General features: G+C 42.1%; 1 protein-coding gene across 2 annotated transcripts in view; it reads left to right on the top strand.

Moving 5' to 3' along the window:
* slit1a (slit homolog 1a (Drosophila)) overlaps positions 1 to 13,781 on the top strand; it is a 67,437-nt gene that overhangs the window by 26,731 nt on the left and 26,925 nt on the right. For both annotated transcript variants that reach the window (XM_085922276.1, XM_085922274.1), the window contains exons 5-7: positions 11,608 to 11,679; positions 12,366 to 12,437; positions 13,434 to 13,505. In XM_085922276.1, the coding sequence (XP_085778402.1) occupies positions 11,608 to 11,679; positions 12,366 to 12,437; positions 13,434 to 13,505 (216 nt within the window). The remainder of the gene's footprint in view (positions 1 to 11,607; positions 11,680 to 12,365; positions 12,438 to 13,433; positions 13,506 to 13,781) is intronic.

The following is a 13,781-nucleotide window of genomic DNA, read 5'->3' as shown; positions in this document are numbered from 1 at the left end:
CCACATGATGTCAAAGGCCTAATATCAGGAAGTTGTGTTGGGAAAACAAAACAACCCCCCCACCACCCCTTCCCTCCCCCTCGACTTTATTCCCATTTATACATCACATCCGTCATTGTTGCAGTAAATCATTGGCCTCATCTGGCTAACTGTGAACGCTAACTGTACTGGCACACATTCATTACTCCACACAGACAACTCTCAACCCTCGGGGAGTTATCATTCGCCATGTTAATGCTTGTGAATGATTGATGTTGTTCGTCCTACATTATGTTCCGCTCTATCTGTGAGAAAAAAATGCCTGTTTTCCTTTGCTCAGGATCATGTTTATATCCAGACCGACCTGTCATGTTGAGTTATTATGTTGAAATACACCTTTGATGGGCTGATTTCTTGGGAGGTTCAACAAAGACAAAGACCTGCTTTATTATCAACCTGCTAGTGTGTGTGTGTGTGTGAGAGAGAAAGTGTGTGGGTGTTCTGCCTGTGGTAATAATCTGCGCCAACGGCTACGCTTCTGCAAGGGTTCATTAACCCTAAAAGACCAGTGAGTCACATCTGATGCTCTATCGCATAATGCGGGCCGGCTGCCACTAAATGAACACACCTCGGAGCAATAATGTGGAACCTATATATGGGCCAAAATATTTACGAGCCAGCCCACCTTTGTGTAGTTCATTTGACTTCATGAGAGTGCAATATCATTTTCTGGCGGTTGCCTGTCCATGATTCATACCTGCCTTACCTTCGAAAACATCATCACCTCATGCTCAAGTTGGTTTTAGTGTGATGGTCATGACCGCACATAACAATGGTGGCCGTTAGCTAAAAACCATATGGATCATTTTGGCTGTGGACAAACTTGTCCAACAAATCCAAAATATAGTCAAACCTTTAAGATCATTTGGAAAATCACAAAATTAATTATTTTCAGTTTTATTGAATTTAATATTGATTGATTTCTGCATTTGTACAACAATTTGCAATTATTATTTACAAATTGGACGTGCAGTTACAGTTTGAACTTTTGATGGATGATTTCTATTTCCTATGAGGAAAAAGCCCAAAATATGAACAAGCAGTGGGTAGCACCGGAGGGATGCGATTCAATTTGTGTCCATCCTCTCCTTGAAAAGAGAGTTTCTTTTCAGGGACGCTTGTAATGAATAAACCACAGGGATCACTGTGACCAATTTTCTTTGGAGCCACAGCAATGATTCCTTTGAATATTGTTCAAAGCAAAGTCCGGCGTAATCCCCTGTAAAAGATGGTTTGAAATGCTTGTCTCGCTCTCTCGTCACTCGCATGGCAGTTCTTCCCTCACGCCCTGCCCATATTATATGTGGGCTGTCAGAGTGGGAGAAAGAGGGTATTCCATAGCAGAGTGGGGGACCAAGTAAACATGCCGAATAATCACCAATGTCCATTGTTATGCTGAAGGCGACTCCCGCCCACTGCAGCACAGCTGGGACCAACTTCATTGTCCTCTCTTCTCACTGTCACTTTCTGTCTTTCTCATAAATAGAACACACACAGCGCAAAGAACAAAACACAAACACAGATTTGAGAAAGATTATTGACATTTCCTCACCTTGAGCTATCACAATTAAATGCCTAATCTGAGTTACTCAAGTCTACCATCACTAAAATATAAGCCTGATTTACTCACTCACTGTGCAACGTTGCTTTTTCCTGGAGCAATTCCATCACTGTGTGGGATTTCCAGCGTCTCCGCTGAGTTGTCCCTCCACGCCGTCTTGTCTCTTTACCGAGACTGTGACGCTCGCAAGGCATCTTCGTCAAGCATTCTGGCATTCACCCTTAAACTGTTTGTGGAAGTGTATAAATAGAAAGAGCAACCAAAAATATAATCATATCAGGTCAAACCGGTTCCCAGAAAGACACAAACTATCCCCGTGGTTTGGGTACCTTCTGTCTCCTAGCAACCAGAAGTGGCCTTTTGGCAGTTAGTCAGTTTGGCCTGACAACCCATATAGAAGTAGAGCAATTGGAAAAGTTAAGCCATCTGCTTTTTTGCACTAGTAGCTAGCAGAATAAAATACTTTCAACAGTTAGTTCTTATTTTGACTTTTTTGCAGACACAGAAGGATTAAAAACAAGTAATTTTCTGAACACATCAAATTCGTTCTGAGCAATGGTGATGTAATTAGTGGGAGCCCTGCTGGTCACATCTGGGGGTAATCTGTTCTTTAAAAAGAAAAATAAATTTCAAAAGGCGTCCCTATTAACACCGTCTGCTTAGGCTCCTAGGTGCAACAGTTTGTGAGCCAGTCTTATTGCAGCTTTGGTGCGTGCAAGTTAACGAGCAATAAATGCCTCCCTTAAACTGGACAGACGATATTGTTTCTTGTTTTCCTTTTCTTGATAGTTGTAGGTTCTTCTTCTGTGCCATTTTTTTGGCCAGTTCCTCTTTTTGAACGAAAATCTTTCGTGTTCAGGTGGACAATTTTGGTTTCAGAGCCCCAACTAAGATGCCATTACAAATTCATAGAAGACCTTATGTAAGAATAAATCACATTAAAAAATCCCTCCCATGCTTTGTACACATCTGGTTTTATCATCACATTTGACAATTTTAAGCATAAAAGTCAGGGTCCAGAGTTAAACAGCCCAAACTTTGTTTTGTTGCCAAAATAAGTGAAGCAGAGCTGTCTGCCTCCCTGACTGCCTCATGTAATATTCATGCAAGGTTCCCATGGTCTCAGAGACCCTGCAGTTATTTATTCATAGCTTCATGAATGCCTCGACTGACCTCTGACATATACACACTTGTCACAGAGAGGAAGCCTTGCACACACAGACAAGAAACACACACACAATTGACCAGTCACTAACCTCCTTACTTATGTAACAGGTTGTTTGGAGTAGACTAGAAGTAGCAGCTTGCATGCTTTCATCTATATGGATTTGTATAAATTTAACAATTAGAATTCATGGCCCTTACTTGAAATGAATTTGAAGACCTTTGATCGGTTTCTCGGCACTTACCTCAATGTAATTCTTTTGTCTTTTTTGGGTGAAGTATCAGGAAGAGCTTATCTTGTCTTCTGCAAACCACTTGTCACCCGCATTGTGTGATTAGTGCCAAACACAGGGCGCCGAGATACTGTCAACGTTGGCCTGAATCACTGCTTTTCTGAATTGCCGTCTTGCTGCGAGGAGATAAGTCAGGCGTGTGTGTATATATGCTTTGAAGGATACACTGGTGTGTGTATGCTAGACGATAAGGTTATTTATGAGTTGACTTGTTGACTTGAGTCGTAGACTTGACGTGGACCACAATGCACCTGTCTCATCCATCATGGCGAGCAGAGTATAAACGCCACAAACGAGTTTTATTCTTCTATCATGTCAGCCCCCATGGAACATCTAGATTTTCCGCCGTGACATGTACCGAATTTCTACTAAGCCGACACTATCCTGGCAGTGATTCTTTACAGTCATTGATACTTTTAATTAAGGTTTTATTGGATCTTTTTTGAAAAGGAATTAAATGCCATCATGCAACTAACATGAGGGATATCGATATGTCACATTAGTACTGTCAGCTTCTTGTGCCACTCCAGTATGTTGGTAAGTTTGTCGGACTTAGCAACAGTAACTCAGGGGCGCAAATGGTCTATTAACTCTTCGTGCTCATTTTTCACTCAGGCCCGCTCTCTTTGCATAGCTCTTTGCAACTCTTCACTCACAACCAAGTGTATGCGGTCCATTAAGTTTCTTCGAGTGTTGATTGAAATAGCCCCCGACTGTGTGTATTTAAGTGACAGTCCTCTGATCTGCCATCCCCGACCGAGCTTGTGGTTAGGTGTGCTGGATCTGTCAGCGCTTCAAGACAATAAGTCTGACCTCGGACCAGCGCTTCCAGGAAAAGCTGCCATTTGATACTCACTATTCGTTTTCCACTTTATAGGTAGACGTTTATTCTCAAAGAAGCATCTTTAACTAGTTTAAATGACTTTCTGCTTTGCTTTAACTCCCATTGAATGCTTTGCATTAGTATTAAATGTGTATTTCCTAGCGGTCTTTAGAGATAAAACAATCATTTCTATCTTTAATGCATTATAACAACTAAGTACAAAAAGTTTGCATGTCAAATTTTTATGTACCAGGGTATTTGTGGACTGTAAAACCCCGTAAATAAACAATTATTTCTAAATTTGTGATATAGCCTTTGGTGCAGAATATGAACGGCGATATAATAGAGGGAGCACCTGCAATTGGTAGATACCTGCATTATTCAAATTTGCTGCAAGTGCTGTAAGCCAAAAGATAAATCACAGTACAGTGCATCAATAACATTTAGTTTCATCGTTATAGCTGATGGCACTAAGAATGGGCCTTCTGAGAGGTGTATGTTTCAACGAGCCCTCTTTTTCCTCCCATCTTTTCTCCTCCTCTTTCCTCTATTGTCTACCTTGATGGATGGACGAGGCTCGGCCATGTCCGGGTGCAAAGCCCCCCAACCCTTCCTTCTTCCGACCGCGCCTGTAGGCGCTCGTCATGATCGATGTCGCCCAGCCGTCCTCCATGGCTCAGCTTGACTGCCAGTGAAAGCTTTGGACACACTCCGAAATACAAGCAGACATAATGGCAGAGGAAATGAGGGTGAATCGAGAGCCGGCGAGGCGGGATAGATTTTCTCCCATCTTTCTTCACCGTATTAACTCTTTCGTTTGCTTCACGGGTGGCAGGAAGGCATACCCGCCAAATATCCGCGCACATGTGGTATTTCGGAGCGCACAAATTCACGAGGACATCATGAATCATTTACAGTGAAAGCAGAGATGTGGGCAACAGTTAAACCGCATTCAGTGTGTGTGTGCCTGCGTGTGTCTGTGTGTCGGGCCCTCATGTGGACTTGATAAGTTCCACTGACATTGTGTTTTCGCTTGGTGGTTGCAGTGTTCCAGTTTAGGTCCACTGTGTGTTTCTCATTGGCCGCTGAGCCGAAGATGATTAGAGTGGAGTCCATCCATGAAATCCCCTTTTGCGTGTGGATATGTGTGTGACATCATAAGCGTGACAGACACACTCTGTTGTCTTAGCTGAAGTTTTCACCATTAAAATAACACAAACCGTCGAATACCTCGCGGAGAGTTAGATATATAGATGATGATGGCGCTGTGACAAGCCATGGGGTCCCTTGGAAATGAGATAATGCTGCATGATGACTTATTTCCTGAAACCCACATGAATAAACACAGAAAGCGAGAAGGTTGAGGAAAGCAAGATGATAGTGAAGTGACCCCCCCTCCTCCTTGCTGACTTTCTCCCCAGCTGTTTGTTCTACTTCTGCGAGACTCCAGTTGAAGTGAGCTTTCAAAAAATGAGAAATGTATGAAGATCTAGAGACAAACAGATGCTATTCACTTGTGCAGTGTTCGGTATTAGTGGCGTATTTGTTTTTCATTCCATTCTTTGTAGACGACTATATTTAGACAGAAGGAACAACTTTCTCCTCCGCTGGGATTTTGTTTGACAATATTCCTCAAACATCTCGACATGTTTCTCCTTCCCCTTGCATCCAGCCTCCTATCCCCTTGCATCCAGCCTCCTATCCCCTATCAACTGTTTATAGTTAACTTTTTGGTTCTATTCCATTCTATTGGGAGCTTTCATCTCAAATGCCAGCGTCAACATTATTTCCTTACACTGTATGTCGAGCTTGACATCGCTACATGTCGACGTGCTTTAACGTCAGACGTAAACACTGACACAAAGCAAAGACACAACAGAGGAGACATGTTTATAATTTACACGGCGCGAATGAGAACGTGCGGAGAGAAAAGAAGGACAAAGGAAGGTGGTGAGATTGTCTTGACCACACACAGAAACACTTATTCACTCTCTCTGGGCCACACACACACACACAAGCTTACACACTCACCTGTGTTTTGGAACACACCCAAAAAGTCCTGCGGCTTGAATCCTCACCTCCCTTCACGTTACCCCCCCCCCCCCCCCACCACTCTTAACACCTCCTCTTTTTTTTCATTCGCTTGACACTGCAGCTTTATTCTCCTCTGCGGGTCTTTGTATCGCAGCCAACAAAATGTCTGCACATCTTTTCTTAACAAATGGTTCTTTATACTGTACACTCAAACCTCAAGGTGTGGGGGAGCAATGAAGAGTTAATATATGTTATTGAGTTTATTTTCATCGTGGCTCTTCTATTATTTCCATGTAATTGCTTAATTCATATTTCTCTGCGGTTGGCTGATTTTTCAAAGCAGCTGTAATAGAGAGGGTGCACACTTCCATGCCATGTCTGATTATGCCATCATTAACGCCACACCTTGTATTTTTTTTTTTTACACTGCCTTCTAGCTACTCAAAGACCAGGCAAATTACTTCAAGACCTAACAATACAATCCAACTCCCTTCTGTCCCAATTTGCTGAACCTAAGCACAAAACGACATGGAAGGTCTGAATCAATCCTCTTGTGGATGTATGCAGACTGTGCTTTTTTGCTCCTACTTAACATTACCTTGGTCATGTAAAGTAAATCTTGTCACGTAATGCCAATGAGTGCATGAACATTTTAAATAATCAGCAGGAAGGGGAAACATACATTTAAAAAAATGTGTGAGCTATTACCACTCTTTTTGTGTTATGTTTTGTCTGGAATGTAAAACTATTCGTCATTTATTCAGTGTTTCTATTGGAGGTCATTTACTGGTTTGATGGCAGGTTGAGACGCTCATTGTTGCGATGTTTTTTTCATGTCTGTACTGTATTTTTATTTAATTTTTTTACTGTGAAGGGAGGAAGAAAGTAGTTAGCAGTTAGTGGCAGCACACTAGCACTCCTTTTAAAAAGCCCCCCACACACCCCATTAACTGGCTTAATGAGAACGTAATCAGGCACATTCCCATACCTGCTTTCTGTCCTTTTCACTCCTTGAATGAAATTAAAAGTGTGCCGGCAAGGTCACTTATCGCGCAAATCGAGTCGAGAAATGTGGAAAATAAACACTGTTTGAACATTGTTGAATAGGCACACTGTGTGCAGCCCTTTTAAAAGTGTCAGCAGTTTTGCTTAGCATGACATTCACTGAACATTTAATTTTATTGTTTTCTCAACCATAATTTTAATCACTGTTCACAAGACACAGATAAATGTTTGATTGCATAAAGGTCACACCCAAGTCAGACCCTCCAAAAATACAATCCAAAGACAGATTGATTGTAGCGATGGGCCGGTGAAATGAGAGCAGTTGAGAAAGCAGCAACAGAAAGATTCTGAGCCAAGGTTGCACTGCTTTGGAAATAGTCAAGCGTTTTTGTTGAAAGATTTCCATCCATCGCTTTCAAGTTATTTTGTGGAATCCAAGTATTCAACATGGAGCCATACAGCTGCGGCTAAGCCTCACAAAGACACCTGTGGAATATAGTTTGCTTTATTGAAAAACTGGTTCTTTCCTCACATTTGTTGTTTTAAGAAGAGTATTATTGACCCTGTTTAGGCTGATTCTATAGCAGCTATTTTTTTTTGGGGGGGGGGGGGGCAGAAAATGCAAGCAGATACAAATAGTGAAGTTCGGTCAGTGTAGGGAAGATCTCGAGATTTTCTCATGCATCCTTAAATGGCAGTATATGGTTGAAAACAATTAAAGCAATCCATCAAAAAGCCAAGATCAATCCATCTATTATTTGAACGTCTGTGTCAACCACAAGTGGCAATCAAGCGTGAAGGCAAAGATTGTGAAATCATAAGGATTTGAAAGATGCGATTGTATGCTTTGGCATGGAATGCATATGTCAATGTAGTTGTTTCATTTATGATGTTTTCATTTAAACCTTGCATATACTCTGCTATACGTGGCCACAGACTCCCACACCGCAGAACCAGATGCCCTGAGGCTTTTCGCTGGAGAAGTCTTATCCATTTGTCTTTTTCGCTGTCCGAAATAACTCATTCGCCCTGCGCAACCTCAAATAATGATGCTCACCTATCGTCAAGTTCTCACGACCTTTGTGTCTCGAGCCCACGAGGGTTTCAGCATGACCCGTATGTTTGTGGGTGTATGATTGCAACTACCTTTTTTACAACACTGTTGACTGTTTAAAGTGAGCCGGATTGTTCATGTTGACGATTATAAAAATAAAAAAATAAATAGACGCCTGCACGTTTGTCATTGCTTAGGAAACTTCATCACGACTGCGGCTCTGGCTTATTCACATTGACGTTAATTGCTTTAGTACGTTAACTGACAGTTGGCTGGGTCTCTTCCAGACAGTGCCAACACGCAACCCAGTAACTCGAGAAAGATGATGATGAATGGCTGAAAGTAAACATAACCTACATTTTATAAATTCTGCCAAGTATAATGTAACTACAAATATTAAAACACACAAAACCAGCGTTTACCAACTTGGCATATGTAGGTAACAAATGTGTTATTTTGTGATTGGTGGCATTGACGTCCCTGCACTTACGCAACAACGCTAAGCACGTTTTACCATGCTGAAGAGAATCAGTGTTGCGAGCGCCAATTTATGCAGCTTACCGAGATAGAGATCAGAGGTTAATGATGCGAATCAGACAGGAACCAGACATTACTTTTCAACATAAGGCTAATCTCTAGACCAGGCGCCTACAGCTATGTCTGATAGTGTTTCTAATTACGCCAGGAATTCTTGTAAACAATCTTATCAGTGCCAAACAATTGCATTGTTTGTCGTGCAGTCTTCACAAAGCCCGAAAATGACTCGGAAACTGAAATCCATATAGCAAAGGCACACCTTCAAACATATGTGCGAGCCAATCATTAGGGCTACAATGGGAATGAACTGTGAGCAACGTCACCTACGGAGAGCCTGGCTACCTAATGAACTAAATGCCCACCCCGGGCTATGTTGTGCATTAACGTAAATCTATACCAGCTCTGGCACAGCCACACTCAGTTCACACACCTGTAATATAAAGAAAATACTTTCAAGCATCCCCTTGTGTTTGCAAATTGACATCATCCCATTGCTCCATTCAAGGCCTGAAGGCTTAAACTGGAGCCAAATGGTCTACGCATCATGCGAATGCTGCAAGGCGCCGCCTCGTGACGAGCATTTGACAGTTTGCTTTGTGTCATATAGGCTGAATAGATTTGCACAAGTCGAGTGACGTCTGCAGGTTATGACCTCTGCTCCTGTTTCTTTTACCTGACCGCGTTTGCGCTTTGCTCCTGTTTAACCTCATTCTGAGACCTAAACACCCTGAGGTTGTATTACAAAACAAACACATTAGAAACATTTCCTAGGATAAAAGATATGAATGATGGAGAAACTAACTACTAACTTTACATACATACACATATATAGAAACAGACTGTACAAATATAAATTTATAGTATATGGTGCATTCTTGTGCACGGGCCCCTAAGTGGAAGGGACATGTTTTGGTCTTCACTAACAATGCCAGATTGCCTGTTAACTGTAAAATGTCTGTTTTGAGTGCTGGAGTACTGTATACATTTCGAAGCATTGCAACTTTAGATTAACCCGCTGACCATGGTGCCCCATATCCATCTTTGTGGTGAGCACTGTACGTAATTGTGCCTTATTTGAGGTAGTTCATGTTTCCCCGAAAATCAACTTCCAAACTAATCAACAACGTCAAATCGCTCGCTTCCAAACTGAGTCAGCTAAGCCTTGGAAAAAAACAAAAAACGAGTCAGAATGTGGCAACCACAGACTATGTAAAATACAGCATGCACCCCCACAGAAATGTTCTGCTTGCCATTTTAAGAATGTGTAAATGCAGAAGTCCTTCGAAGCCAAATTTAGTTGGAACTGTCAATGCGCGGAAGACTGCTGACTCCAAATCATGACCGCTGTGATTATTCTCCAAATGAAGACGGAGGACAAAAGGAGCAAGACTTTATAAGCAGAAGCGAGAGCGAGGACAATTGCTTTCTTGGCGCGCTAAACGGACTCTCGTTTATAAAGCTACTTTCCACAACTGCTAATCCAATCAAACGGCACTAAAAGTGGGAGAGTAGTTGTCTTCAGCCAATCGTATTATAGCATGCTAATGGGATTAGGGATGTTTTACAGCTTGGATTGAATTTTACTACATGAGCACGTAAAGTTGTTGTCACAGCATCCTTGTCTTCTTGCTCCTTCTTCACATTTCCCTTGCAACATTGGAAATCCTCCTCAGGCATTAGAACCGTGATTTAATATCATTCCTTATTGTCAGCTGCTTGAAAAAAATGAATTACTCAGCACATAGAGTGCCAGGTTAGGTCGAGAAAAAGCGTTTTTCTCTTGTGAAGCAATTATGAGTTGTGTGTAAAAAAGACAATGAAGTATTTTGCTCAATGATTCAGATTCTGGTTGCCAATGCTCCTTGCAAGGAAACACAGAGGCTTTTGAATATTTCGGAAAAGGTCCAATAAACAATGATTACCTCCCCACAAACAGAATTGCCCTTGGTGGAAATGACTCGTATGCCGATCTATTGATGATGATGGATGAAGTTGTGTACAAGCCAAAACACATTTTTTAATGCCTGCTCACCTCACAAACTTGCATTACACAATGTAACATCTATTTTCTCTTTTTATAACTCATACTATACCCAATGACGACCTACTGATCATTTTTGGGACCATCCTGGGAGCTCCTTGTCACATGAAATCACTTTGTACTTTGGCATTGCAGGCCGCAGCACACATGCACATTAAACAAGCAGGAGTCATTCGAGTCTCGTGTGTCATCCAGATTTATAGATTGTGGAATTTGCGGTCACGCTCAAGCATCTTTCGTGGACGCCCGTAAGAAGTCTGTTTACTTCTGTCCACACTGTGGGAGCCTCACGCGTGTGCATTAGTATGTTTGTCAAGAGCGGCCTTTTACAGTTTTGCGGTACCGTGTGGGCCGAGAAGGGGACGGAGCTTTTCTGAAAGAGGTTAGCAAAGCATTTCAGCTGCAGACAAACGGACTGCGCTAATTAAAACGAAGGCTACTATTGCTCTTATTATCCACACGCATGCCTCATTGCTATCCGACATTACATTCTGAACACACATGCATCCTAATGCCCGACGATTATGTTCTTTCAGGCAGCACTTTCCTTAATGAATCAGACTCAGTGACAACCTTTCACTGGGCGATGTCATGCAATTTGTTTGGTCTTTGTGTGCAGGCTCAATGCGGGGAACCTAACACTCGTGAATGGGCAAAGCACAGCGATTAATCCAAGGCAGAGATGACACTCAATAATGGGGGCACTGTAAAATAATTCTCCATGCATACTTGAGGTTTTGACATTTTGCCTTAGGAAAAAAAATTCTATTCAAAAAGTGAAAGTGATTCACTCCCAACAATGCCATACTGACATACTTTATGATAATATTTATGATCATATCTGAAAATTGCCTAAAACCTAACATTTATAATATAAGGAAATTAGAGTATGACACAAGAAACAATGCAAACCTTTTTTGGTATAGGAAATAGGTCTGGCCCTTCAAAAAAAAAAAAAAAAAAAAAAAAAAAGCATTATGATGCTGACTTAACATGACTTTTTTGTAAGACATTTATGTATAATGTTCTTTTCATTCCTTCTTCTTTTCTCTACAGAGATCTGAGCGAAAACCTCATCCAGTCCATCCCAAGAAAAGCTTTCCGAGGAGCTACAGACATCAAAAATCTGTGAGTGTGCTTCACTCGTGAACTTGATGTATGAATTTAGATGTAAAATGTCAGTAAACATATGCTGTATTATTTCCATGCTTTTTTTTTTTTTATTCTTTATTTTTACTCTATGACAATCTGGATTTTTCTAATAGTTACTGTGTGCATCACTTAGGCCAAATAAACATCTCCCCTCCCTTTTCCCATCAGAGATAATCACTGTCATTATCTCAGTTCAAACACGTACTTGTTCGTACATAAACATGACAAGTGAAAGCCCGGTTTAACAAAGTTGCTAACCAAAACAGCAGCTCCTTCTGCTGCATTAATTTTTTTCATTTTGCTCTGTGGTAACAGTAGCTAGTTTTTTCACTCTACATCTTAAGTGGCAAGTGTACAATTAGTGATTAAGTAGACTAATGGCTACATTGAATGCACAGAGGCCTCATGGAGGCAGTGATTTAGTTATCCTCGAAGGTACGTGCACCATATTCACACATGATAATAGTAATGATAAACACACTCTAAGCCGCTCTCCTCCTCCTCTGACCACTCTTTGGGATACTTGAGCTTAGATGAACAGTATTGATTTACCGTAGTCCATCAGTGTGCTGTTTTACTGTTTAGACAATAATGAGCAGTGTGCAAGGGGGAAAGGAAGATTTTTGTGCGTTTCCTAACCAGCTTCCTTCTTTGTCTCGCAGTCAGCTGGATAAAAACCACATCGGCTGCATCGAGGACGGTGCCTTCAGAGCCTTGCGAAGCTTGGAAGTGCTGTGAGTATCTTTTTCCAATGCAATATTAAAGCACTCGGTTAAATGAAGACATTGTTTCACCACCGCTAATAACCAGAACTAATGTACACACATAATTATAGTGGCCCTGGCCTCAAAGCACCCCCCCCTGGGTATGCCTCTTGAGGGGGCCTAGATCGTGAGGGCCCAACCGCCATTAACTCATTGTTCTACACATTTGACAGCAAAATTCCCCTCTATCACATAAACATCCCCCGGACCCCTCCTGACTGCACCGGCTTCCATCCCGGGGTCAGCTTGTCATTTTGACGAGAGGGATCCCACCATCAAATATTCCCTCCTGGACCGATTGCTGTTTTGATGCCATATTTATTACGGAAAAAGAACTAATCAGACACATACATATTTGAAAGTCTTTTGTTTGAGCGCTCTCCCTGAAACAAAAGAGTCTCCAGTACAGATTGGGCCACGGGGGCTTCAACAGCCTTGTTATTTTTATCGTAAAAGACTTCTTTTTTTTCTCTCTTTTTTTTAGGGGGGGTGGGGAGACCAAAAAAAGCCATTAAAGGCTGCTTTCATGGTGTGGATGGATTGCAGATGTAGTGATAGGTTGTCATAATGGTGTAAGTGGGGCTTGGGGGTTGTTTGTATAGGTTTTTATGGAGGGGGGGAGGGGACAGGTTGCGTTAGAAAATGGGGGGTGGGGGGGTGATATACGGTAAAGGGTTATTAAGCTGACTGAAATGACCTGATTCACTGGCTGCAGCTGATGCTCAGGGTCTGCGCGTGAATTGGACTCCGCGTAGGGTTGATTGGGAGTCTGACGCGTGCGTATTTGCATGCGTGCCCGTGGGTGTACATAGGAGGCTTTCCCCATCTGTGTGGAATGAGGTGTTATATTCACAGCGGGGTGCCACCACGGGACAGAATAGATCTAAAACCACAGCAAAAAAACGCTTTGTGAAGAATATGTTGAGCGTTGACCATTTTTTCCCCCTGCTCTTTTGTTCTTCACAGAACCCTGAACAACAACAACATCAGCAGCATCCCCGTTTCCAGCTTCAACCACATGCCCAAACTGCGAACCTTGTGAGTGACACCTACTGTGTTTGCTGTTTGGAATAACACAGTAAATTGCCTCCGTAGAAGAGAGAGTGCTGAATTATATAGGGTCTTTTGTTCCAGACAGTGTTGGGGGGGGCCCGCCAAAACCACAAAGAACCACAACGGGGTCTGTAGCAAAGCCAGGAGCCATTATCCCCCCGCATCTAAACACAACAACAACAACTGGCCCTTATAGACGCAAATAGCCCCTGGAGCCTGTTGTGTATTGCGCAATCATGTGATTACTAAATACAGAATTAT

This window comes from Syngnathus leptorhynchus, chromosome 10 (assembly GCF_054491065.1).
Source record: "Syngnathus leptorhynchus isolate UIUO chromosome 10, UIUO_Slep, whole genome shotgun sequence".
NCBI lineage: Eukaryota > Metazoa > Chordata > Actinopteri > Syngnathiformes > Syngnathidae > Syngnathus > Syngnathus leptorhynchus.
This window is presented reverse-complemented; position numbering and strand designations above follow the sequence as displayed.